General features: G+C 40.8%; 1 protein-coding gene across 1 annotated transcript; it reads right to left on the minus strand.

Annotated features, from left to right (window-relative positions):
* Positions 1-386: 386 nt before the first annotated feature.
* On the minus strand, positions 387-24929 carry SPMIP11 (sperm microtubule inner protein 11). Its single transcript, XM_026000222.2, has 4 exons — positions 24785-24929; positions 3925-4047; positions 999-1143; positions 387-564 (listed from the first exon to the last, which is right to left on the minus strand). Exons 1-4 carry the CDS (start codon positions 24861-24863, stop codon positions 516-518), a joined length of 396 nt encoding a protein of 131 aa, XP_025856007.2. The 5' UTR covers positions 24864-24929; the 3' UTR covers positions 387-515.
* Between the last annotated feature and the right edge of the window lie 48 nt (positions 24930-24977).

The raw sequence follows: 24977 nt of genomic DNA on the forward strand, positions 1-24977 counted from the left end.
AAGATGTTCTGGGCCCTGGGTTGGGTCAGCAGTGGCAGAGCTGGGCATAGGAGGCAGCCTCCAGCCAGAGTGCTGTGAACCTCTTTCCTCTGTGCTTAATGGGCTTCCTCTGGCTGTTTTGCTGCCAAGGTGAAGCTGCAGTGTCTTCAGAGATCATGACTACTCTAGGCCCTTCAGCATCATGAGGACCAGTGTGTGTCTTCCCAGACTTGTTACTCTGACACCTGCCATTCGTGAGGTCAAGGCCTTTGGTAGTCTTCCCTGTACCCTGGCCCTTCCCACACCAAACACCAAATTCTGGCCCACACACATCTGATCTCACAGGAATTTGGGCATTGGAATAATCCCCCCTCCTTCCGGTACACACAAGTGACTTCTAGTCCAATCTGTTTACTCTGCTTTTGGGATCCCCTCCTCCCATTAGTCCTTCAGTGGAACCAGGACACCTTCTCCCACTTTCTCCTTCTTTGCCCTGCTTCCACAGTCCATCTTGCCCTTCTGCAAACACATCCTGCTCAGTACAGACTGAAGTGCCTGTCACTAAGAACAGAGTGATCCATAAACCTGGAAAAGAGAGAGAAGGTCTCAGATTCAGCCAGACCGGCCTGGTGTGTGTGTGGCAGTGTCTTTAAATGTCTCCCCTGACTGCCTCAGGGTAGAAAGGGCAGGGGCAGTAATGAGGAAATATGGCTACGGCCAGTGAATGGTGGTTGGAGGATGGGAAGCAGCAATGATGGAAGCAAAAACGTCCCTGGACTCGCCTAGGAAAGCTACAGACACTTGTCTTGTGCTTGTCCAGGAGTCCTATCCACAAGACAAAACACAAAGATTCAAACACATCTTTAACTCTTTTAAATGCCAGATTCTAGGGCCAGCTCTCCCTGGTAAGACAACTTTGTCTTCTATTCCCTGAGAAGAGATGAAATAGCCTCTAAGGAATTAAGTGAAGGGAGGGAGTATTTCCCTTATTCTTCCCACCTCCTCCATCCCAGCCTAACCTGGTCATTGGGCTTTTAATGAGACAGTGGCGGGGGCTTCGGATCCATGGCATGGTTTCCTCTGGACGCACTCCTGGATCATGGGACCGCCAGAAGCTGAAGTTCTGAGCATCCGTTAAGGGGACTCTGAAGACCTGATTGGGAACTGAATAGTTGGGGAAGGGCAGGTTATCCAGTGTCTTCAAGTTCTCTCTTCCTGTTGTGCCTCATAGCAGCACAAGCCCAGCCTAGCAAATGGGCCTGACCAGGTGCTGAAAAGTCCTGGGAATCTGGCCACCACACCCAGCTTCATTTCCGGATTCCAGCATCGCACACCCTTCGTGGTCAGTTGAATCAGTCTTGGTTTTTCCTGCTGCCACTAAGCCCATCTCCAAGAGAGCTTTCCCCAAATGCTAAGACAGTGGAAAAACATGTGGTCAGCTCACTTGGGAAATGTGCAAGATGGGTCTCCTGGCTCCCCTCACTCCACTTCTGCCCCCCTGGCTTAATCATCTCTTTCCCTTCCCTCCTCTCTGAAAAAATTCCTTCCTTTGCTCATTCCAGGTAATTTTCCAAAACTAAATAATGACACCATCTCATGTTTAGATACTGCTAGTAGATTCTTTTATCAAGTGCCTATCATGTTCTAGGTGTATTAGATATTCTTAAGATTTTGAAATAGTATCAGACTTACCTAGTTCTTTTTAATAGTTTTATCCTTTATGTGGATAAATCTAATTCTACCACTGTATAAAATTTGTACATTCTTTATTTTTATTTTTTTTAAAGATTTTATTTATTCACGAGAGCCACAGAAAGAGAGGCAGAGACATAGGCAGAGGGAGAAGCAGGCTCCATGCAGGGAGCCTGATGTGGGACTTGATCCCAGCATTCTGGGATCACGCCCTGAGCCAAAGGCAGACGCTCAACTGCTGAGCCACTCAGGCATCCCTGATTATAAACTCTTAAAAGAATTTGCAGGCAGCCGGGTGGCTCAGTGGCTTAGCGGTCGCCTTCAGCGCAGGGTGTGCTCCTGGAGACCCGGGATCAAGTCCCATGTCAGGCTCCCTGCATGGAGCCTGCTTCTCCCTCTGCCTGTGTCTCTGCCACTGTCTCTCTTTGTGTCTCATGAATAAATAAGTAAAATCTTAAAAAAAAAAAAAGAATTTGCTACTAGGAATAACTCTTAGATACTCCATCTATATGTCTTTTTAAATTTCTGAAAGTATCTTAGTTTTTTAAATTAAACTTTAATTTTGAGATAATTATGGATTCACATATAGTTGTAAGAAATAATACACACGGACCCTGTGTACCCTTTATTACCCAGTTTCCCCCAATAGGGAAAGGGAGTTACCCTTTTATAGCCATGTCCTCCTAGCCCCCTTGGTGTTCTTCATTTCTGTAATTTTGTCATTTTAAGAATGTTATATAAACATTCTTGGCAATGTTTGGCATCACTGACAATATGTGATCTTTTGGGGGCTGGCTTCCTTTATATAGCATAACTCCCTGAAGAATCCTAGAAGTTCTCGCATGTATCACTAGTTTGTCCTAGATGCTTTTTTATTTTTAAATTCTTTTTTTTTTTTTTTAAGATTTTATTTGAGAGAGAGAGAGACAGAGATAACAAGAGAGCAAGAGCTGGGAGGGAGAAGCAGACTCCCCACTGAGCAGGGAGCCAGATGCAGGGCTCCATCCCAGGACCCTGGGATCATGACCTGAGCTGAAGGCGGGCACTTAACTGGTTGAGCCACCCAGGCACACCCCTTAAAGAATTTTTATTTATTTTTTATTTTTATTTTTATTTATTTTTAATTTTTTTTTATTTATGATAGTCACACAGAGAGAGAGAGAGAGAAAGAGAGAGAGGCAGAGACAGAGGCAGAGGGAGAAGCAGGCTCCATGCACCGGGAGCCCAACGTGGGATTCGATCCCGTGTCTCCAGGATCGCGCCCTGGGCCAGAGGCAGGCGCTAAACCGCTGCGCCACCCAGGGATCCTTTATTTATTTTTTAAAAAGATTTTATTTATTCATGAGAGAGCGAGAGAGACAGAGGCAGGGACATAGGCAGAGGGAGAAGCAGGCTCCCTATGGGGAGCCTGATGCGGGACTTGATCCCAGGATCCTGGGATCACGACCTGAGCCTACCTGAACCCAAGGCAAATTCTCAACCACTGATCGACCCAGGTGCCCCTAGAAACTTCTTTAAATGTACATTTTCTCTAACTTTCACAACAATGCTAGAATATGATTCCCATCTTCAGATGGGTCAGAGAGGTTAAGTGGTTAAAGGAACTTGCCCAAGGTCATACAACTTGTTTGGAGTTTAAACTCAGTTCAAATTCCAAAGCCAAAGTTTGGTCTACCACTCCTCACAGGCATAGCACATAATATACAAAGTACTCTCCTAAACTGTCTCATTTTGTTGTGATCTTCACAACAATTCTGTAAGATTGATAGAGCAGGCATTTTCTTTTTCTTAGTGAGAAAGCATCTTAATAGAAGATAAGTGGGTATCCAAAGACAGACACTTAAAAGAAGCAGAACTAGGAGATGCCAATATGGAGCTTCTGCTTCCAAGTCTGATTCAATTTTTGTTTTATCTTGCTCATTCCACCATTCAAGTCTACTTTCTGCCCGCTTTTCTCAGTTTCCCTTCTTCACTGTTTTTTTTTTTTTTTTCCTCCCTGTTCTATAACCATGCTCCACCACAGCTCAGCCATTCTTTACAAACTCAGGCATATCTATTCAGCCTCTAGCATGGGGCCCACTCTAAGATAATTTCATGTCTTTGTGGGTTTTTTTTTTTCAAGATTTCATTTATTTGAGAAAGAGCAAGAGAGCACTCCCCCCGCCCCCCCCCTTGCCTCTGAGAAAGTAGCCCAACCCTGGGCCAAAGGCAGAAGCTTAACCAACTGAGCCACCCAGGTGCCCCAATACTTACACGTCTTTAACAGCACCTTCTTTACAGCTTCATGGTACTTTGTGTGGCTATTCTGGTGCACGGAATAATTCCCATCTTCTGAGATAATAGGTGGAAGCCTAGTGGGCACTGGTTCCTTCTGGTCTGAAACGAGCAGACTTGTTATGAGTATTTAGGAAATGGGGCTATTTGATTTCTGAGTCTCTGGTCTCCATGCCAACCAGGCACATGGCAGGGATCTCTCCTAACCACTCAAATCTGATCTCAGGGTCTCAGATGTCAAATTATAATGCCTGTGTCAGAAGGGAAGGAGGGAGAACCCCAGTGATCCCTCACCATTCTCTTGCTCCTCTCTGACTCCTGGGTTTTGAGTGGCCTCCTGCTAGAATCAGGATATTGACAGATACTTAGTGCCGGTGAAAAAGGCTCTTTATCTGAAGGGACACTTATTACCTGGGATTGGCATATTTGCAGAACTTTAATTGGTCTAATACAGGAAATTATGTTTGAGCTAAGTCTTGGAGGATAAGAAGGAGTCCATGGGACATAGTGGTATCAGGAAGAGCCTTTCAGGCAACAGGATAGCAAGTGTGTAGAAGATGGAAGCATTAGAGAGATTTCAGCTTGTTATTGATTTGGAGCCTGATTAGTGCTAGGTAAAGTGGAAAGGGGAGGGAAAGTGCTGGAAAAGTAATGTAGAATAGGGTAAGGTAAGGTAGGGTAGAGTAGAGCAGTGTAGACCTAGCATTCTTATGGGGGTTTGGGAATCCCCTCTGAAGCAAAACTGGAATCTCACTACGGGGCCTGAAAAGACCAGAGCATCTTTGCCCAGGTCTGAATGTCTGAATTCATATGTTGAAAATTCAATTCTAACATGGTAGTATTTGGAGGTGGGGCCTTTAGGGGGTGATTGGGTCATAAGGGTAGGGCTCTTATGAATAGAATTAGTGCCCTTATAAAAGAGGCTTCAGAGAGCTCCCTCACCCTTTCCACCACAGGAGGGCACAATGAAAAGTCTGCAAACTAAAAGAGGGCCCTTATCTGACCATGCTGGCACACTCATGTCACACTTCCAGCCTCCAGGACCGTGAGAAGTAAATTTCTGTTGCTTATAAGCTACCCAGTCGATGGCATTCTGTGACAGCAGCCCAAGTGGACCAAGATGCCAGACTCTCTTGCAGCTAGGGCACAGGCAAAGAGTTTTGGCTAGGCCAAACACATCTGCTTCAGATTCTGAATCACAGAGGAAGGTTGCAAAGAAGCAGGGGGTAGTCTATGCTATGTAGTCTTTTTCTCCTGATGGGAAGTTGCAGCAGTGCAGGTGCATCTTCTAGTAGCATGTCCAGAGCCCAGGGTCCTTCGTACCAACAGTGCCTGCAACAGTACTGAACACAGCAGTGTCTGTGCCCAGCATGATTCTGGTTGTTATCCACCAAACTTGGTTTTCTATTCCTTTTACAGCTTTTACATACTTCCCAATATTATTTTTAAAAAATTGTATGTAAAATTGACATACAAGTAGTTGGATATATTTAATATGTACAGCTTAATGAGTTTGGAGGTAAGTATACAACTGTGAAACCATCACCCACAATGTATGCCGTAAACATATCCGTCCCCTCCAAAAATTTTCTCCTACACTATTTACCCTATTTATTGTTATTTTGTGAGAAGAACAAACAGAGCTATGCTCGTAGGAAATTTTTAAGTATATAATATGGTATTAACTACAGGTTCTATGATGTACAGATCTATAGGATTTATTAATCTAGTATAGCTGAGACTTTGTACCCTTTGACTACTGTCTCTCCATTTCTCCTTCCCTCTAGCCTCTGGCAACTACCATTCTATTCTCTGTTTCTACAAGTTTATTTTAGATTCTTCATACTTGGTAGTATTTGTCTTTGTCTGGCTTATTTCACCTAGCAGGTCTTCCAGGTTCACCATGTTGTAGCAAATGGTAAGACTTCTTAATTTTGAGGATGAACAATATTCTATTGTGTGTGTGTGTGTGTACTATATTTTCTTTATCCATTTGTGCATTGATGGACATTTATGTTGCTTTCATGTCGTGGCTATTGTGAATAATGCCACAATGAATACAGAAGCATAGATATGTCTTTGAGATCCTAATTTCTTTTTTTTTTTTTAAAGATTATTTATTCATGAGACACACACACACACACACACACACACACACACAGAGACAGACAGACAGAGACATAGGCAGAGGGAGAAGCAGGCTCCCTGCAGAGAGCCCGATGTGGGACTCGATCCTGGATCCCGGGATCACGCCCTGAAGGCAGACACTCAACTGCTGAGCCACCCAGATGTCCCGAGATCCTAATTTCAATTCCTTTGGGTACATACCCAGAAATAGGATTTAATTTTACTTTTTTGAGGAACTTCCATACTGTTTTCCATCATGGCTGCACCAATTTACTTTTCCATTAGTAGTATACAAAGGTTTTCCCTTTTCTCCCTATCCTCACCACATATTATCTTTTTAAATATATAATAGCCACTTTTACAGGTGTGAGGTGATATCTCATTGTGGTTTTAATTTCCCTGAAGATTGGTGATATTGAGCATCTTTTAATACACCTGTTGGCCATATATATGTGTGTCGTCTTTGGAGAAATGTCTACTCATGCCAACTTTTCTATCAAGTTATATGAGTTTCTCATGTATTTTGGCTGTTAGCCCTTTATCAAATATATGGTCTGCAACAATTTTCTCCCATTCTGTAGGCTCTTTTCATTTTGTTGATGGTTTCCTTTGCTGTGAAGTTGTTTAGTTTGATGTTATCTCACCAATATTCTTTTAATAAACTCATGTTCTGCTTAAATAGGCTAGGTTTGGCTTGCATCTCAGAAACCTGAGCTTGTCAGGAACTGGATCAAAGTTTGCCAATCTCTCTGGAAATTGTTGCAATCTCTGACTCACCTCTGGTGGAGAATGGGGATGCCACTTCTCTGTGGTTTTGCCTTAGCTACTGTTTTTCCCCTTCATTGTGGTTTGACCCCACTCATTCATTTCTGTCCCTCCTTCCCCACTTTGGCACTCTAGTGGAAATCTCCTTTCACACTCTTTTGAGAATGATCCCGCCAAAGTGGAGCACTGTTTGAAACCCCTCCTTTGACAGTAGAGGATTTGGATAGGTGACAATATAGAATTCTGGCAGCCTGAACTGAACAAGGGGGCTGATTTGGACTTCATCACAGGTTACGGTAATGAGAAGCCAGTTCCTCGAAGCAGTGTCATTTGAGTTTGTGCAAGGTGGGGGTGCCAGAATGTCTGTGGCCAAGTAGATATGTTCTGAGGAGAAAGAGTAAGAGTATACTCCTAGTGGACAATGGGACCTTGACTGCGAGTAATTACTGGTTTGGGTGCAGGTAATTGTATGAGCTCTTTGTCTGGTCCTGAGACCTCAGACAGATTGTCCGTAAGGGTATAGCCAGGTGATGTTCTCTATTATCTCAGTTTCTAAGTCGTAGGTTCCCAGCTTCCCATATAAAAGGCTACTGTGTACTTGGAGGTGTGCTGGACAGTATCACCCATTTGGATGCCTTCCTCCTGAATCAAGCACCAGTTGGCATACTCTTTGATTTCTGGCAAGCTGGAAGATATTTTTGGTAACCCATAGTTTCCCACAGCTGCCAAGTTTTTGAAGCCACCTAGGGTGAAGGGCGGTGAGCTGTAGGTAAAAATCATGCTATAGCTACTGTGAATGGGCAGGTTATGGGTAGGGAGAGCCAATGAGCTCTTTATAAGCAAACTACACTGTGGCAAGATAGATGAACTCATCATTTCTTTTCAAAGATTTTATTTTTATTTATTTGAGAGACACACAGAGAGAGGCAGAGACATAGGCAGAGGGAGAAGCAGGGTCCCTGCAGGGAGCCCGATGTGAGACTCGATCCCAGGCCTCCGGGATCATACCCTGGGCCAAAGGCAGCCGCTCAACCACTGAGCCACCCAGGCATTCCTGAACTCATCATTTTATTGGTAGGTAGTGTAACAGAGGTTCTTCATCTGCCCAGTTAATACTATGCTCCATATAGTTTTTGGTGGTAAGTAGATACGAAGGGCCCTGATGGGTTACTTTTAGAATTGGGCCATAAATTGAGAGTTGCCATAACACTATATCTAATACTTTGAATATACTATGAAGGACTTCGGGGTGGTGCAAAAGTACTTGGATAAATCTTCCTTTTACTCAAATTAATGTTGCAGATTTTTTCAATACTACAGGTTTCCTAGGTCTCTGAGTGGTCACAAAATCTTACTTACCCACTACTTGCCTACTGCCTCTGATAAGTTCCAAGTGGGACGGATTGGCCACAATGTTTTCAGGTCGAAGAATTTTTAGATTGGGTCCCAGAATTCTGACTTCTAGGTTAGGACACTTGCTTGTTTCAAATGCTTAGTACGTAGTGGTGATAATATCTAACATACATTACTTGCGAGCTGGTGTTGCTGCAAACAGAGTAATACTACCCTGACTAAATATTCACACAAGATCAGTTTGAGAGAAAATGTGGTGTATCGTACATAAAAAATGATTCCTATCTAGGATTTCCTATCAGATGCTGGGCATTAATCCCTTGACGTTGGCTGGAGCGATAACATAGAGTGAAACTGACTGAAATGTGTTTGGAAGGCTATCTTGCACATATTGTCTTCCCTGATACAAGGGACTTGTCAGTGCATTGGGAGGAAGTGGACAGGAACATGAGCCCAGGGAACTAGGGCACATTTTACCTATGGGGACAGTTTCTTGATCTCCATGTCCAAAAATATCTTTCTCCAAGCGGAATACTTGTTCAGGATTCTGAACACAGGGGAAGTAGATGGGACATGGGATAACAGAGGCTTAGTGCTGGCTGCAGACTGCTGATGTAAAACAGACTACATGGATCTTCTAGAGATGATAATGATAAACCAAGCTAATATTTAGTGAATGCACTCAACTATAAAAGTTAGGTACTATTATTATCTTATTTTACAAATAAGGAAACAGAGTCCCAGAGAAGTTTAGTAATTTGCCCAAGTACACTAAACTAGCACATGGCAGAGGCATGAATTTAACTCAAGTCATTTGGCTCCAGAGCTCATGCTCTTAACTACCACACTAACCTGTTCTTAAAGTCATCTGATAGGGCTTCCAGGCAGGACAAAGGACTGTGGGAAAAGAAAAACTGAAAAAAAAAAAAAAAAAAGAAAAAAAAAAAAGAAAAACTGATACAACTAGCCTTTTGCTGAAATCCTTTGAGTACAGCCCGGGGGGGGGGGGGGGGGGTTCCTGTCAAAGGTGTCTGCTCATCCTGGAAGCAGCCCTGAGTTGGGTGGGGCACATGATATCTATACCTTGTTCCAGAGGCAGATCCCTGATACTCCACTGAAATGTGGAGTATCATTCCTATGTCCAACATTGGGGGAACAGAGAAGACTGAACTGCAGTGGGCTGCTCTGCAGTAGACTGGGCTAGTCCCAGTGGGGAAAACTACTGGGGAAAAGCTGAGCCTCCTTAGAAAAAGTGGCCTATCTGCTGCTATACATAGTCACCACCTTGGAGGTGCCCACTCCTTAGACTTTAGCAGACTGAAGATATGAGTAGCTTGAGTATCTTCTCTCCTCTAGTTTCAGGGGACAGGGGATGATGGTCTGTAGCAGCTACAAGACATATATGGGTTGTTTCCAAGATACATTTTTACAATTTCAGTATTTATTTGGAAAAGCAGAGGGGTTTAGAGGCTTTGGCCAGTTCATTCTTGGCTGAATTGTGCCATTCATTCCCCTGTTTGAAAAGCCAGAACTACAGTGCCCTCTGCTGGAGCCTAAGAAGGGCCTCCCCAGCTGTCTCCTAACAGGTGGGTCACCAAACAGGCAGTTTGGAGAGATCAGAAGACCTAGAAGATTGAGCAAAGAACATTCCAGTCAGGGTGGGAAAAGCCATCTATTATATCGTCTGACAGGATCCAGAAAATGAGGACCAAGTGAGACATGCTCAGCTTTTACCACAATACCATATACTCGAGACTTAGTCTTTCTTGAGGAGCTTCATTTAGAACTGGAAGAGCAACTCTGAGGACTCAGTGAATTCCTCTGGGAAGAGGAATGATAAAAGTAGCAGTGGAAGAAGATGTGTGGAGCTTGGACGTCATTGTGTCTGTGACTAGAGGGCAGTTGCTAAAGAGTCTGGCAGGGAAACGTCATTTGTCTCGAGACAAAAACAAGCATAATCTCTTCTCACCACCACCCCCATCAACTTGCCTCTGAGATTCCTATCAGTGGGAAATGTCCTGAGTGTTTGTGTTATGATGAGGTTTAGTCTGACCTATGGTTTTCCTATAACAGGGCAACGGTGTTGTCTCAGCAGAGGGCCAAATAAGAGTTAATTTGTTTGAAATCAAGACCATGACACTCTGGACTAAGAAGACTGCCTAGGTATGAAGCTTAGACAGGAGAGCAGAGTTCAGAACAGGTGGTAAGACAGAGTCTGCAAAGGAAAGGACAGATATAGGGCCAAGTTCCCCAGGGGAGGACAGGGAAGGGAAAGCTTAGGCATTCAAGAGACCAGGGCAAAAGGTGAACAGACTCTGGAAGCTGGGTTGAACCTGCAGGGGCCATCAATATTAAGATCAGGAAGGGTGAGTCTGGGAGGGCAGGAATCTATGATTGGTGGACATGTGAGTTCTGGTCACTGGTCAGAGGTGCTTTTTTGTGGATAGCCATAACGATGAAAAGTCCTTTGAAGTTAGGCAGGTTTTTTGTTTGTTTGTTTTGCTTCCCAGGGAAACTTAATAGTTAAAAATATTGCTTTCCAGGTATTCTATCCTGGCAAGTATGTCTTTGAAACATGTCAATGATATTTCAGTCATAGTAAAGGTATAGATTCCACATGTATATAGTAACTTATATGTTATGGTTTATAAATTTCCTGCAATTATCTTATTGTGCAGTTTTATGTGCTAGGTCTTAGGTGTATTACGTACATAATTTCACTTAATCTCCACAAGAAACCTATAAGGCATTATTATCTCCATTTACAGGCAAGGAGACTGAGGTACTCTGAATTTGCTTAGTGTGAGTTAGCCCCCTGAATCTGAACAACTTTGGGTACTTGATAAAACTGAATTTATGAAGTCAAGAATAGACCAAAGTATGCTCTCCACACCTGTTTTCCTTTTTGGTTTTTCTATTTGGGTTCTTTATCAGTAGGAAAAGAAAGGAAGGAGGCAGAGACTTGCAGAATATTTGGTTACATGTGTTGACTCACCTCTATGAGTTTTCATTATGATGATAATAAGGAAAGCTTGAGTGGGCCCTTTTGAGTAGAATGTTAATACACTCACACCTACTAGGAGAAAAAAAAAGCCCTATCTTTATTCAAAGGAGAATTCTGAATGACTTAAAAATATCATTATAGTAAGAATGTTAAGGATGAAAACGTGTTAATATTAATAGGTTCATTTTTATGGTTGCTGTTAAAGCCCTAGCTGAAGGGTGAGGTTAAGAGTGGCTAATTTGAGCATGGAGAACAGGCCGAAGTGCTAGTGCAGATGGAGAGAAAAGGATCAAGCCACTTGAGGGAATGTGTTGATGAGGCGAAATCAGCCAGAGAATCATTCTCAAGACAAGTGTGGATTACAAAACAGAGTCCTGCAAGATTTGGATTGTGGGACTAACGTGAGTTGAGTCAGAACTGTAGGTTCCTTGAATTAATGGATGCAGCAGTTGGGATTAGGAAGACTCAGCCAAGCAAGGCGGATATGGGCTTGCTAGGAGCCATACAGAATGCTATATTTTACCCATACTTCTTCCACCCCCCCGCCCCCCGTTAATTTCCCAAACTAGTTCTGAAATAATAGAAATGTCTGAGGCAAGTTCCCCATTATGGTGGTCCACAGGCCCAAGACTCTCCTAGCTGACCATATATTGCAAGCAAGCAAGTGAGAACAATCTGAGCTCTGTTGATCTGCTGAACAAGAGGAGAGCTAAGAGTTTAGCAACATGCTAAGTGGATGTGAGCACTGGCGCCTAGATATAAGTAGTTTCAGTGGAGTGACTGGGGCAAGAGCCTGACAGGAATAAGTTCATGAGACTGAAGGAGAAGAAATGGAGACAACTTTGTCTTTTGAGGATTTTTTCTGTATGTGGGGGCAAAGAAATAGGAAATAGAGGGCTTTACGATGGAAGAAATTGTAGCATGTATGTGTCCAGATAGGAATGGTCAGACATGGAAAACTTGATGCAATGGAGTGCAAATAACATTGGAGTAGCGTGGGGATGCCTGGGTGGCTCAGCGGTTGAGCATCTACTTCTGGCTCAAGGTGTGATCCCAGGGTCCAGGATCGAGTCCCACATTGGGCTCCCTTCGAAGAGCCTGCTTCTCCCATCTGCCTATTTCTCTGCCTCTGTCTCTCATGAATAAAGAAGTAAAATCTTTAAAAAAAAAAAAAAAAAAAAAAAACCATTGTAGTGTCCTTGAATAAACAAAAAGATGGGACCTGATGCACAGTTGGAGGGGTTGGTTTTAATAGCTGTTTGGACTGTTCATTTAATAAGACACGTGGGCAAAGATGCAGATAGATGGGTAAATGTGGTTTGCGAGAGGTTATAGAAATAATCTTCTAACTGCTTCTGTTTTCACAATTGAAAACTATGAAGTAAAAGGTGAGTTGGGGCATCGGGGTGACTCAGCTGGTTAAGCATCTGCCTTCAGCTCTATTTCCAGTGCTTAACACATACTTGGCATAATCAGTTCCTAATAAATATCTGATGTTGGATGAGAAGGGGAGTCTGGACTGTTGCCTCACTGGAGAGCTTTTTATCCTGAATATTATTATATATAATAATTATATATATGTATTAATATATACACATCTATATATGGCTAATATTTTCTATCAGTCTCTTTCTTGTCTTTCAACTTTAAAATGTCTTTTGTTATACAATTTGTAATTTTTATTTAGTACAAGTTGCCCATCTTTTGAGGCTTCCTGGTTTTATGTCCAATAAAAAAAGTTTTCCAAAACCACTCTAAGATTAAAAATATTGTTTTCCTCTATTTCTATAGCTTTGTTTTATATATTTAGCTTTTTAATCCATCTGCAATTTATTTTTATGTATGATGTGAAGTGGGAGGTCCTTATGATTTTATTCTTAATTTACAAAGTTTGTTTTCTTTTTCTTTCAAAGATTTTATTTATTCATGAGAGATAGAGAGAGAGGCAGAGACTTAGGCAGAGGGAGAAGCAGGCTCCATGCAGAGAGCCCAATGTGGGACTCGATCCCGGGATTCCAAGATCATGCCCTGAGCTGAGGGCAGATGCTCAAAGTGTTTTTAAAAAATAGCAAGTGTAGGGGTGCCGGGTGACTCAGTTGGTTGTCTCTTGATTTTGGCTCAAGTCCCTGCCACCACTGTCCCCCTGGCTTGTGTGCTCTCTTTAAAAAGAACCCCATGGAGTGCCTGGGTGGCTCAGTGGTTGAGTGTCTGCCTTTGGCTCAGGTCCTCAAGTCATGATCCTGGGGTCCTGGGATCGAGTCTTGCATTGGGCTCCCTGCAGGGAGCTTGCTTCTCCCTCTGCCTATGTCTCTGCCTCTCTGTCTGTGTCTCTCATGAATAAATAAAATCTTAAAAAAAAAACACAACAAAAAACCCCCAAAACCCAAATGCCTTTCTAGTTTCTAGTGATAGTTGTACACATCTTTTTAATTTGACATAGGTGTTATGTATCATATTAATCTCTTCTAATATTAAGTCATCATGGTATTCCTGGAGTAATTCCTACTTGACAGTAGATGATTATCTTTAATATATTCTTGAATTTGATCTGATAGTGGGATTTGTCCATTTGTCCATTTATACTTACATTGATCTATGGGTTCCTCTTTTGTACTATATTCTATAGTATGTTTTATGGCATTAGTTTTGTGTATTATAGAATTATTTTCATTGCTTTTTGTGCTTTTGAAAATGAAATTATGTCTTAACATTATGTCTCAAAATTTTGAAAAAGTTCCCTATGAAAATCGTACGCACAGCCTTTTTTCAAAGCAACTGTTTGGCAAGTTTTCCTCTGGTGATCATTGATTTAATTTGGGTTTATACTTATTTATTTTTTAAAAAGATTTATTTATTTTAGAGGAGAGGGCAGGGAAAGAAAGGGAGAGAGCATCTCAGATCTCAAGCAGATTCCTTGCTGAGTGCAGAGCCCAATGTGGGGCTTGAGGCAGGGCTTGATCTCATAACCCTGATATCATGACTGGAGTCAAAATCAAGAGGCGCTGAACTGAATGAGTCACCTAGGTGCCCCTATACTTGTTTATTTTAAATGTCTTATAATCTAAACGTTTGCCAGAAAAAAAAACTTCCACAAACCTTTCACTTTCTTGAGGGTGTCCTTTGAAGCACAAAGTTTGTATTTTCATGAAATCCAATTTATTTGCCTTTCTGTCACTTATGCTTTCGGTGTCATTTCTTAGAAACCACTGCCTAATCTAAGTTCATGAAGATTTTTCTTCCAAAAGTTTCAAAATTTTAGCTCTTACACTTGTGTCTATGATTCATCTTAAGTTAACTTTTGTATATGGTGTGATGTGGGGTCCAATTTCATATTCTTTGCATGTGAATTTCCAGTTTTTGTAGCACTGTTTGTTGAAAAATGATTCTTTCCAATTAAATTGTCTTGCATTCTTGTTGAAAGTCTATCGACCATAAGTGTAAGGGTGTATTTCTAGACTCTCAATTCTATTCCATTGATCTATCTATACACGTCAATCCTTATGGCTAGTACCACACTGTCTTGATTACTGTAGCTTTGTAGAAGATTTGAAATTGGGAAATGTGTTCTCCAACACTGTTGTTCTTCAAGATTGCTTTGATTATTCTAGGTCTGGTGCGTTTTCATATCAATTTCAGGATATCTTGTCAATTTTTGCCAGGAACCATTATTTTTGGATGATATGTCAGCACAAAGAATTCTAAGAATCTAAATTGCATCTAGAAAGGGCTCTCAAATCTATCCGTCTCCTACATCCTAACTCACATATTGAATTTGGCAAACATTCAGGAATCTCCAACTTGGATAAGTTTAAGTTTCTATTAGTAATTAATTCTTTAAGATGCTTTAATTTCTTGATGTATTTTAGGACATTAATAAATGTGAATAGCTCAATATTATAACTAGTAGAAGCTCCACTAAATAAGCTTGCTAGGTTAATTAACGTTCTTCATTTCCTTTGAAAAACATTAAAAGATGCCTGCAACATTTCAGTTGCAGCTGAGAGAGCTACTCTTCAGTGTATCTGCATACTTCTGCTCTCACAAATTAAACTGCATGGTTACCAAGAGTCAGTAGTGTTGTGTTTGATTTTTTTTGTTTCCCAAACAATTTATGCTGGGTTACTTTGTAATTATAATTTTGCAGTGTTAAAAAAGAGCAGTGATTTGTATAAAAACTAAGTTGAATGTATTAGAAAAAATAAAAACTTAACAAATTACTGTAAACATTGAATTAAAATAGATTTGAGTTAGAAAATTACCATTTTGCAGCTCTCATAGAAATAATATCACTCAGAACCATCAACAGATACAAAAACAAAAACTAGTGGGTAAAAATTTGATGAAGAATATTTACATATTTTTCAAATATCTTCCTGGAAATTATTAAAAATTACAAGACAAAAATAATAACTTGGTAAATTACAATACAAAAATAATTTGACAGTGGAGAAAACTGGCAAACACCATCTTAATGACAAGGCCAAATTTAACATTATCAATGAAACAAAAGGACATTATGAGCCTCCCGATGTGACCTACTGAAGACATGCTGCCGCCTATTCCTGTAGAAAATATTTATTTATTTATTTATTTATTTATTTATTTATTTGATTTGATTTGATTTACTCATTTATGAGAGAGAGAGAGAGAGAGGGGGGCAGAGACACAGGCAGAGGGAGAAGCAGGCTCCATGCAGGGAGCCCGACATGGGACTTGATCCCAGGTCTCCAGGATCCCACCCTGGGCTGAAGGCGGCGCCAAACCACTGAGCCACCAGGGCTGCCCTGTAGAAAATATTTATACCCAATGTAACTATGAGAAACATCAGACAAACCTATATTAAAGAAAATTCTATAAAATGTATGCACTATTTAAAAAGTGTCAATATCATGAGACACAAAAGAACATGGGAATTGTTCCAGATTAAAGGAGACTAAAGAGCCATGCCAACTAAATGCAATGCTGATCAGATCCTGGAAGGAAAAGTTTTGCTCTAAAGGACATTAATGGGACAACTGGCAAAACTGTAATATAGACTACAGATAATTAGATAATAGTTTTGTATCAATGTTAAAATTTGGTGAATTTAGGGGATGCCTGGGTGGCTCAGTGGCTGAACGTCTTTGGCTCAGGGAGTGATCCCGGAGTCCCAGGATCAAGTTCCGCATTGGGCTTCCTGCATGGAACCTGCTTCTCCTGCTGTATGTGTCTCTGCCTCTCTCTCTGTGTGTCTCTCATGAATAAATAAAATCTTTTAAAATTTTTGATGAGTTTAATACCTGTATTGTGGGTTGTTATCTAAGAAAATGTTCTTAATCTTAAGAAATACAAACTGAAATATTTGGTGGTAAAGGAATATAATATAAGCACTTTATTCTCAACTAGATGAGAAATATATATCAGCTGGTACATATAAGTCATATATTTGGAAAGAAAGAGTATGAGAGGGAGAAGTAAAGCAAATGTGGCCAAATATAATTGGCTAATTTGGGTAAACAGTGTAGGGAATTTCTTTGTACTAATCTTACAACTTTTCTATAATTTTGAATTACATCACCAAGGAAAGTTTTTAAAAATAATTGACCATATAAGTTTCCTTTCTCTCTTAAATTTGTTAAAATGACATCAAAATAACAATGGCATTAACCTGCAAGGCAAAGAGAGAGACAGCAAGGATATAAGGGCAGATAAAACATTTCAGGAGAAGTATCTTTTGCAGAAAATAGAAAGTGGACAGAAGGGTGGTAACTAACCTTTCAGAATGGAAAAAGTTCTAACTTAATTTTCTGCAGTGGAGGACAGAACTAGAATTGGGCTAATCCATCTGAGATGTTCAAATCTTATAACAGGTATCATAGAAGGCAGGAGTAAAGAAATAGGTCTGAGCACAGGAAGGTGGATACAGAAACTGTCTACAGAACATGCAGCATGAGCACACAAACCACCTTCCCCAACAGCCCCAACAAGGATATGAAAGATTTCTCTGTCCAGCAATTCCACTTCTGGGTATATATCCAAAGGAAATGAAAACAAGAGCTCAAAGAATTATCTTCATTCTCAATTTCTTTCTTTCTTTTTTTTTTTTTTTTAAAAGATTTTATTTGTTCATGAGAAACACAGAGACACAGGTGGAGGGAGAAGCAGGCTCCACGCAGGGGGCCTGATGTGGGACCCGATCATGTGACTATATGATCATGCCCTGGGCCAAAGGCAGACTCCCAACTGCTGGGCCACCCAGGGATCCCTTCATTCTCATTTTCATTCCAGTATTATTCACAAATAGCCAAGATGTAGAAATCTAAGTGTCTGTGAATGGATTAATGACTAAAAAAGATGTAGTATATATACACAGTGAAATATTATTTAGCCATTGAGAAAGAAGGAAATCCTGCCATTTGCAATAACATGAACAGATCCTGAGGGCATTATGCTAAGTCAGGTAAGTTGGACAGAGAAAGGCAAATACTGTATGATCTCACATGTGGAATCTAAAAAAGCTGAACTCAGGAACAGAGAGTAGAATGGTGGTTACTAAGGGTCATTGGGTGGTGGAAATGTTGGTCAAAAGTTATACATTTCCAGTTTTAAGATGAATAAGTTCTGGGGACCTAAAGTACAGCATAGTGATTATAGTTAATAATATTGTTTTTATATATTTGAAAGGTGCTAAGAGAGTAGATCTTAAATGTTCTTACCACAAAAAAGAAAAGATAATTATGTGATGAGATGGAAGTGTTAGCTAGTACTATGGTGGTAATCATTTTGCAATATATAAGCGTATCAAATCAACATGTTAAATTTACATGTTTTATGTGAATTACATCTCAATAAAACTGAAAACAGTTTCTTTGGAGGAACTGAATCTAACAGGCATTGCACTCCTAGCCAAGATTCACCATGAGGTGTGGCATATGGTGCAGGACTAAAAAATCTGATTATGTGAAAATCAAGATCCTCAAATGTGTGACTCTTAATACCCCCTTCTCCTGTCCTGGTCCTAGTAGGCTGGCAGACAAGCACATAACCAATCCCCAGAGAAACAATTATCAGATCCTTCCCTGGAAAAATTGTAGATATACAGAGGAAAGCTCCCAGTGAAGCCCACAATGTACTCCCCCACACATAGGCTTTTAGTTCATCACTCCTCTTTTTTTTTTTTTTTTAAAGATTTTATTTATTCAGGAGAGACACACAGAGGGAGAAGCAGGCTCCATGCAGGGAGCCCGATGTCGGACTTGATCCTGGGACTCCCAGGATCATGCCCTGGGCCGAAGGCGGCACTAAACCACTGAGCCACCCAGGGATCCTCTTAGTTCTTCACTCTTCAATTATAATGGAAAGCCACGGATCACCAGTTGTTTGACAACAGTCATCAGAGAAAGACAGAGACAAAATAAACTCATAGGAAAAAGAGCACAGAAGAGACAGAGCTAATGCAGGACCAGAACTTCAAATAAAGCAGAATATCTGTGAAGAAAAGAGAGATGATATGGACAAGGAAAGTCAGAGGACCAAAAATGGCCCTTGGAACTTAAACATAGTAACAAACAAACAAAAGTTCTGATACAAAGGTGTGTTCATGTATGTCTGCAACTTCTTCCATACTTTTTTTTTTTTTTTAAGATTTTATTTATTCACGAAAGACACAGAGGAGAGAGAGAGACACAGAGAGACACAGAGACACATGCAGGGAGCCTGATGTGGGACTTGATCCTGGGGCTCCAGGATCACACCCTGGGCCGAAGGCAGGTGCTAAACCACTGAGCCACCCAGGGATTCCCTTCTTCCATACTTCTTGAAGAAGTAGAGCTTGCTTCACCTCACCTTGAGTGTGGGCTGCATTTAGTGACCCTCTTTTAACAGAATAAGGTGGAAGTAAGAGTCACTTCTAAGAGTAGGTCATAAAAAGGCATTGTGGCTTCCTTCTTTTCTGGATCACCTGCTCTGAAGTTAGCTAACATGTGAGAACACTGAAGCAGCTTATGGAGAGGTCCATGTGGCGTGAAACTTAGGTGTCTTGTCAACAGCCAGAGAGGAACTGAGGCCTCCAACCATCAGATGACTGATGCTCCTGCTGACATCCTGTTTTCAACCACATAAGAAGCCCTGAGCCAGAACTACCTAGCTAAGCTGTTCCTTGGGCTCCTGATTCACAGAAACTGTGAGGTGATAAATGTTCGTTAAGCCTCTGTTTTAGGATACTTTGTTACACATAGATAATTAACAGAAAATGGAAGATAAAGTTGGGCAATCTCCCGAAGAATGTATTTTTAAAAACCCAAAGAAAATAAAGAGAAAGATTAGTAAGTTAGAGGATCATCTCAGCAGGTTTTATAGCTGACAAGTTCCAAAAAGGAGAGAGAAAATAGAGAATAAATTAAAAGGAAATTTCTCAGAAATGAAGGGCACAATTTCCAGATTCAAAAAGTTTGTGTAGTATCTAGTGCAATGAATGAAAAAAGCCCTACAGCAAATTCCATCATTACAATGTTTCAGAACACCAAGGAACAACAAAAAATTAGAAGCTTCAGAGAGAAATAAGTCACATATAGAAGAATCCAACTGGAAGTGGAAGATAATAAAGGCATACTTCCAAATTTTCAGAAAATGAAAAATTTCAACCTAGAATTTCACAGCTGGAAAAACTGACAAGTATGAGGGTAAAATAAAAACCATTTTGGCTTCAAAAATATACCTCCTACACATTCTTAGAAAGCTATTCAGGCATATATTCCAGGAAAGGGAGGGAATAAACCAAGAAAGAAAACATGGGATCCAGGAAATAGGGAATAAAACCTGGGAGAGGGATGCCTGGGTGGCCCCTTGATTGAGCATCTGCCTTTGGGTCAGGGCATGATCCCGGGTCTGGGGATGGGTCTTGCAACAGGCTCCCTGCGAAGAGCCTACTTCTCCCTCTGTGTCTCTGCCTCTTTGTCTCTCATGAATAAATAAATTCTTACAAAAATAATAAAAAATAAAACCTGGGAGAGAGGCAAAAGCAAATTCTACGGACAAGAGCTATGCACCAGGTTTAGAGAGTGAACAGTCCAGATGGAATAGGAGAGAGGCAGTTAGGAAAAAAATCAGAACGGATTTATTGTTTTGAGTGATTGAAAAAAAATATATTGGACATTTGACAGAGATGCTGAAATATTGGAAAAATAATAGTTATATGGAGAACCAAGCCAATGAGAAATGGTGGCAATTCTTAACTCTAGGGGTAAGGAAAAAGTTGAACAAAAGAAAGTTATCATAGTGACATTATTTGGCCTAGCAGTGAACAATTGTTATTAAAGATTTTATTTTAGAGGGAGAGGGAGAGGGAGGAGACAATCTCAAGCAGACTCCATACTGAGCGTGGAGCCTGATGCAGAGCTTGATCTCATGACCCTGAGATCATAACCTGAGCTGAAACCAAGAATCAGACCCTTAACCAACTGAGCCATCCAGGTACTCCATCAGTGAACAATTTTTACACATTTTTAAGATCACAAGACTTGACTGAAACTTTTTTAAAAAAATATTTTATTTATTAATAAGAGACACAGAGAGAGAGAGAGAGTGGCAGAGACAGGCAGAGGGAGAAGCAGGCTCCATGCAAGGAGCCTGACCTGGGACTTGATCCCGGGTCTCCAGGATCATGCCCTGGGCTGAAGGTGGCGCTTGTACCCAGCAATAATTTTGAATGCCCTCACTATTGATGCGTTTTCAATAAGCAATTACTGGAGACTCGGTACCCACTGGGACATTCTCCTGATGGTCGTTGCTGGCATGAAGCTGTTGCAGACCTCTTTCTGCAACCCGGCTCACCAGTTTATTCACTTGGGTTTCACTGTGATCTTTTTCCATTTTGACTACAAAGACACTTCAGAGAGTTTCTTATTGGATTTCTTCATGGTGTCCATTTTATTTAGCACCTTGACTGAAACTTTTATTCATGTTTTATTGTTGCATCACAAACTTGGTGGCTTAAAACATCATTCTTTTATTACCTCACAGTTCTGTAAGTCAGAAGTCTGGGCAGGCTTGACTGGATCTTTTGCTTAGTTTCATAAGGCTGAAATTAAGGTATTGACTGGGTTGGGGTCTTTTGTGAAGGCTCTAAAGAAGAATCCACCTTCAGTCTTATTCAGGTTGTTGGCAGAATTCAGTTTCTTGGTTAGACGGCTGAGCCCTTGCTGGAGGCCAGCCAGGCCACTCTCAGCTCCTAAATGCCACTCACATTCTTTGGCATGTGGCCCCCTCCATCTTCAAAGCCAACAATGATGTGTCAAATTCCGCTCATGCTTCCAATCTCTGAATTCCTCTTTTGCTGCTGGCTGGAGAAAACACTCTGCTTTTAAAGGGCGTGTGTGATTAGATTAGGCCCACTCAGATAATCTCCCTTTCTCCATATAAAGTAACAATCAAGGAGTGTTATCCATACTATTCAGAGATTCCACCCACACTCAAAAGGGAGGGGATTATATAAAGGCAAAGTTCACTGAGGGTCATTCTTAGAATTTTGCCTTCCACAAACATAAACCTGGTGATATAACTATACTGGAAAAACCAGGGTGGGAGAGGAGAAAAACAGTATGGTAAAAGAAAGCTAAATTCTCAACCATCATAACAGGAAGGCAATATATAACAGCCAAAATGGATTAATCAATACACATATGAGCATTTTCTTTTTTATAAAAAGATTTTATTTGAGAGAGAGAGTGTGCATGTGCACAAGTGGGATGAGGGGCAGAGGGAGAAGCAGAGTCCCTGCTGAGCAGGGAGCCTGAAGAAGCAAGGCTTGATCCTGAGACTCCAGGATCATGACCTAAACTGAAGGCTGCCACTTAACCAACTGAGCCACCCAGGTGTCCCGATATGAGGATTTCCTTTAGAAGTAGGAAGGTTAAGTACCAAAATAAACAACTAGAAAAAACTGAAATTTTGTCTCTGGAGAGTGGAGGTGAGGGGACTGGGGTACGGGACTCATTTTTCATTATAAGCTTTTTAGCACTATTATGTTTAATATTACTTTGAAAAAGAATTAGATAACTCTTAAAAAAGATCCTATTTTAGAAAAATAGAGGAAGAGCATGTGCATACGTCGTGGGGAGAGGCAGAAGGGGAGTGAAAGAGACAAGAAAACTGTGCTGAGTGCAGAGCCCAATGAGGGGCTTGATCCCATGACACCAAGATAACCAGCTGAGCCAAAATCAAGAGTTGGATGTATAACCAATTAGTTACCCAGGCGACCCAAGAATTACATAGATAACTTTTAAGTATTTCTGATTAGACACGAGGAAGATACCTAAAAGGTTTGAATATAATAAAAATCATAAGAAAATAAGTTTGCTTTGTATATGTCTGACTCCACTTTAAATAGACCCAAATGGAAATTACAGATGAATTTGTGCAAAAAAAGGGCATGGCACTCATCAACAGACACATTTTCAAAGAAATGGAACTGGCACCATATCAAAAAAATTGGTGAATCTACAATTACATGTATTAAGTGAAACTAAAATATATAAGGTGAAGGTGTACCTTTTCTTGATTTCCCAATTTACAATGTAATCTTTAACTGACCAACTATTTGTCTAAGAGTCTACTGTACAACTGACTCTTGAACACTGGTTCGTTTATATGTGGATTTTTTGGATAAAGACACTACAACAAAAGAAAATTACAGTATTGTATTTTCTCTTATGATTTTCTTTTTTATTTGAGAGAGAGCGTGCACAAACGGAGGGAGGGGCAGAGGGAGAAACAGACTTGCTGAGTGCAGAGCCCGCTGCAGGGCTCAATCCGAGGACCCTGAGATTACAACCTGAACCAAAGGTAGCCACCTAACCTACTGAACCACCCAGGTGCCTCTAACCCCATGGTTTTATAAAGTGAAGTCTTTCTCTCAGCCTTGCCTAAAACGAAACTAATTAGAAACAAGACTCAGGCCTCTTTGGATTGGTACTCTTATTTACTGGAATTTAGGTAGCTAACTGGATAGGGAAACCCCAGGCTTAGTGCTTAGTTCTCTCATGATGAAGCGTCCCATCTAGTAGGGGTAGGCAGGGTTGGAGCAGCCAGGAAAAGCCTATTCTTGGAACAAGGAAAATTTATGGGTTAGGCAAAGTGTGTTTCTTTGAGAGAGGGTGAAGAGCTCCTTATTTGGAGACAATAATTGCAGCCCCATGGCATAATGCTGGGACCCAGGTGGGGGCCAGCAGGGGAGGACTGGTGTAGGGCTATTAAGGGATTTCTAGGGTTCACCAGTGGGACCCTTTGTACAAACCTTACCTGAAAGCTGGATATATAAAACAGAGCTTCTTTGTTGTCATTAGAAAAAGGACAGAGTGTCTAATAGAGCCCTATACAATAGTGTCTTTCAATCTTAACTTTGTGCTTTATAACTTACCATTTACTCTTCCCTTCACCCCAATAAAACTTTTAGTATCTGTCTACACTTAATTTCCTTCACATGTTCTCCATTCTTTCTGAAATACCCTTTCTCCTGCATTTCTATGCTTTAAATTTATCTTTTAAGATCTTAACCAATTGTCACATCCCCTCCAAAGCCTCCTGTAACTTCCTGTTTTAGTCATTCAAGTATCACTTAATTTATTTACCTACAAATATTTATTAAGCCTCTATTATGTATTAGGCATTGCTAGGCATTCTGGGTATAATATAATCAGATATTTACTCACTGCCTATTAAAAATCCTTCAATGGTTCCCTATAAAATTACAATGCTTAGCATGGCTAACTATCCTAAATTTTCTGGCTCCTGCCAAGCTTTCAAGGCTTACTTCCCGTCTTCTTTATACTTTATCTGGGGTTCAGTGAATATGGCTCTTTCTCTCAACTCTTTGTTCCTTTGTCTGTGCAATATTCCCTTTCTGTCTACTTGGTGAACTCCCATCTTCCTTTTACTCTCAATTCTGGCAGCATTTCCTATATGAAGTCTTCTCTAAAGGATTCTCCTGTGCTCATTAAAATCCAATAGTATCAAGTACTTCTTTTGTGGTTCCACAGTATTCCATAATTTATTCATACACTATATTGCAAATTTTTGTTTGCATATTTATCTTTATTCAATAGCCACTTTACAGCAGAGACTTTATCCTATCCATCTTTGTAACCCCAGTCACCAACATAAAGCCTGGCACAAAATCGTACTTGATAAATGTTAACTAAATGAGCAAATGAATAATAATGCACATTTATTCAGTTGAACAGATTGAACATCTTTTCTTTTAAAAGACTTTTTAATCTATTTATTTGAGAGAAAGCTTGAGAGCGCACACACACAAGCAGGGGGAGTGGCAGAGGGAGAGGGAGAAGCAGACTCCCTGGTGAGCAAGGACCCTAGGATCATGATCTGAGCTAAAGGCAGATGCCTAACCGACTGACCCACCCACGTGCCCCTGGATTGAAAGTCTTAATAAGGATATTAAAGGACAGAAGAGGGAAACTCAATGGATAATCTCCCCACTTTATATAATTTTAACTGGTGTAATTGTTAATTGTGGGTGACAAAGCTCTAACTCAAGGTAGAAAAAGAAATGGCAAGAAGCAGCTCTTCTAACCCTCTACCCTATATTCCTCTTACTTGCTTCTTCAGTTGTGTCCCTTTTCTTGTTCCGAAAGGAATTTTGATATCCCAAAAGATACAAGTTGAAGAAGGCCATCTCAGCTCCTCCCTGTATTCTTCTGGAATGTTCAGGCTGGAGCACTGGACTCTGTGTTTGGTAACCATGGCAATGCCCTGAAGAATTACTATGACTGACGCTCCCTTTGTCTAA

This window comes from Vulpes vulpes, chromosome 8, assembly GCF_048418805.1.
Source record: "Vulpes vulpes isolate BD-2025 chromosome 8, VulVul3, whole genome shotgun sequence".
Lineage (NCBI taxonomy): Eukaryota > Metazoa > Chordata > Mammalia > Carnivora > Canidae > Vulpes > Vulpes vulpes.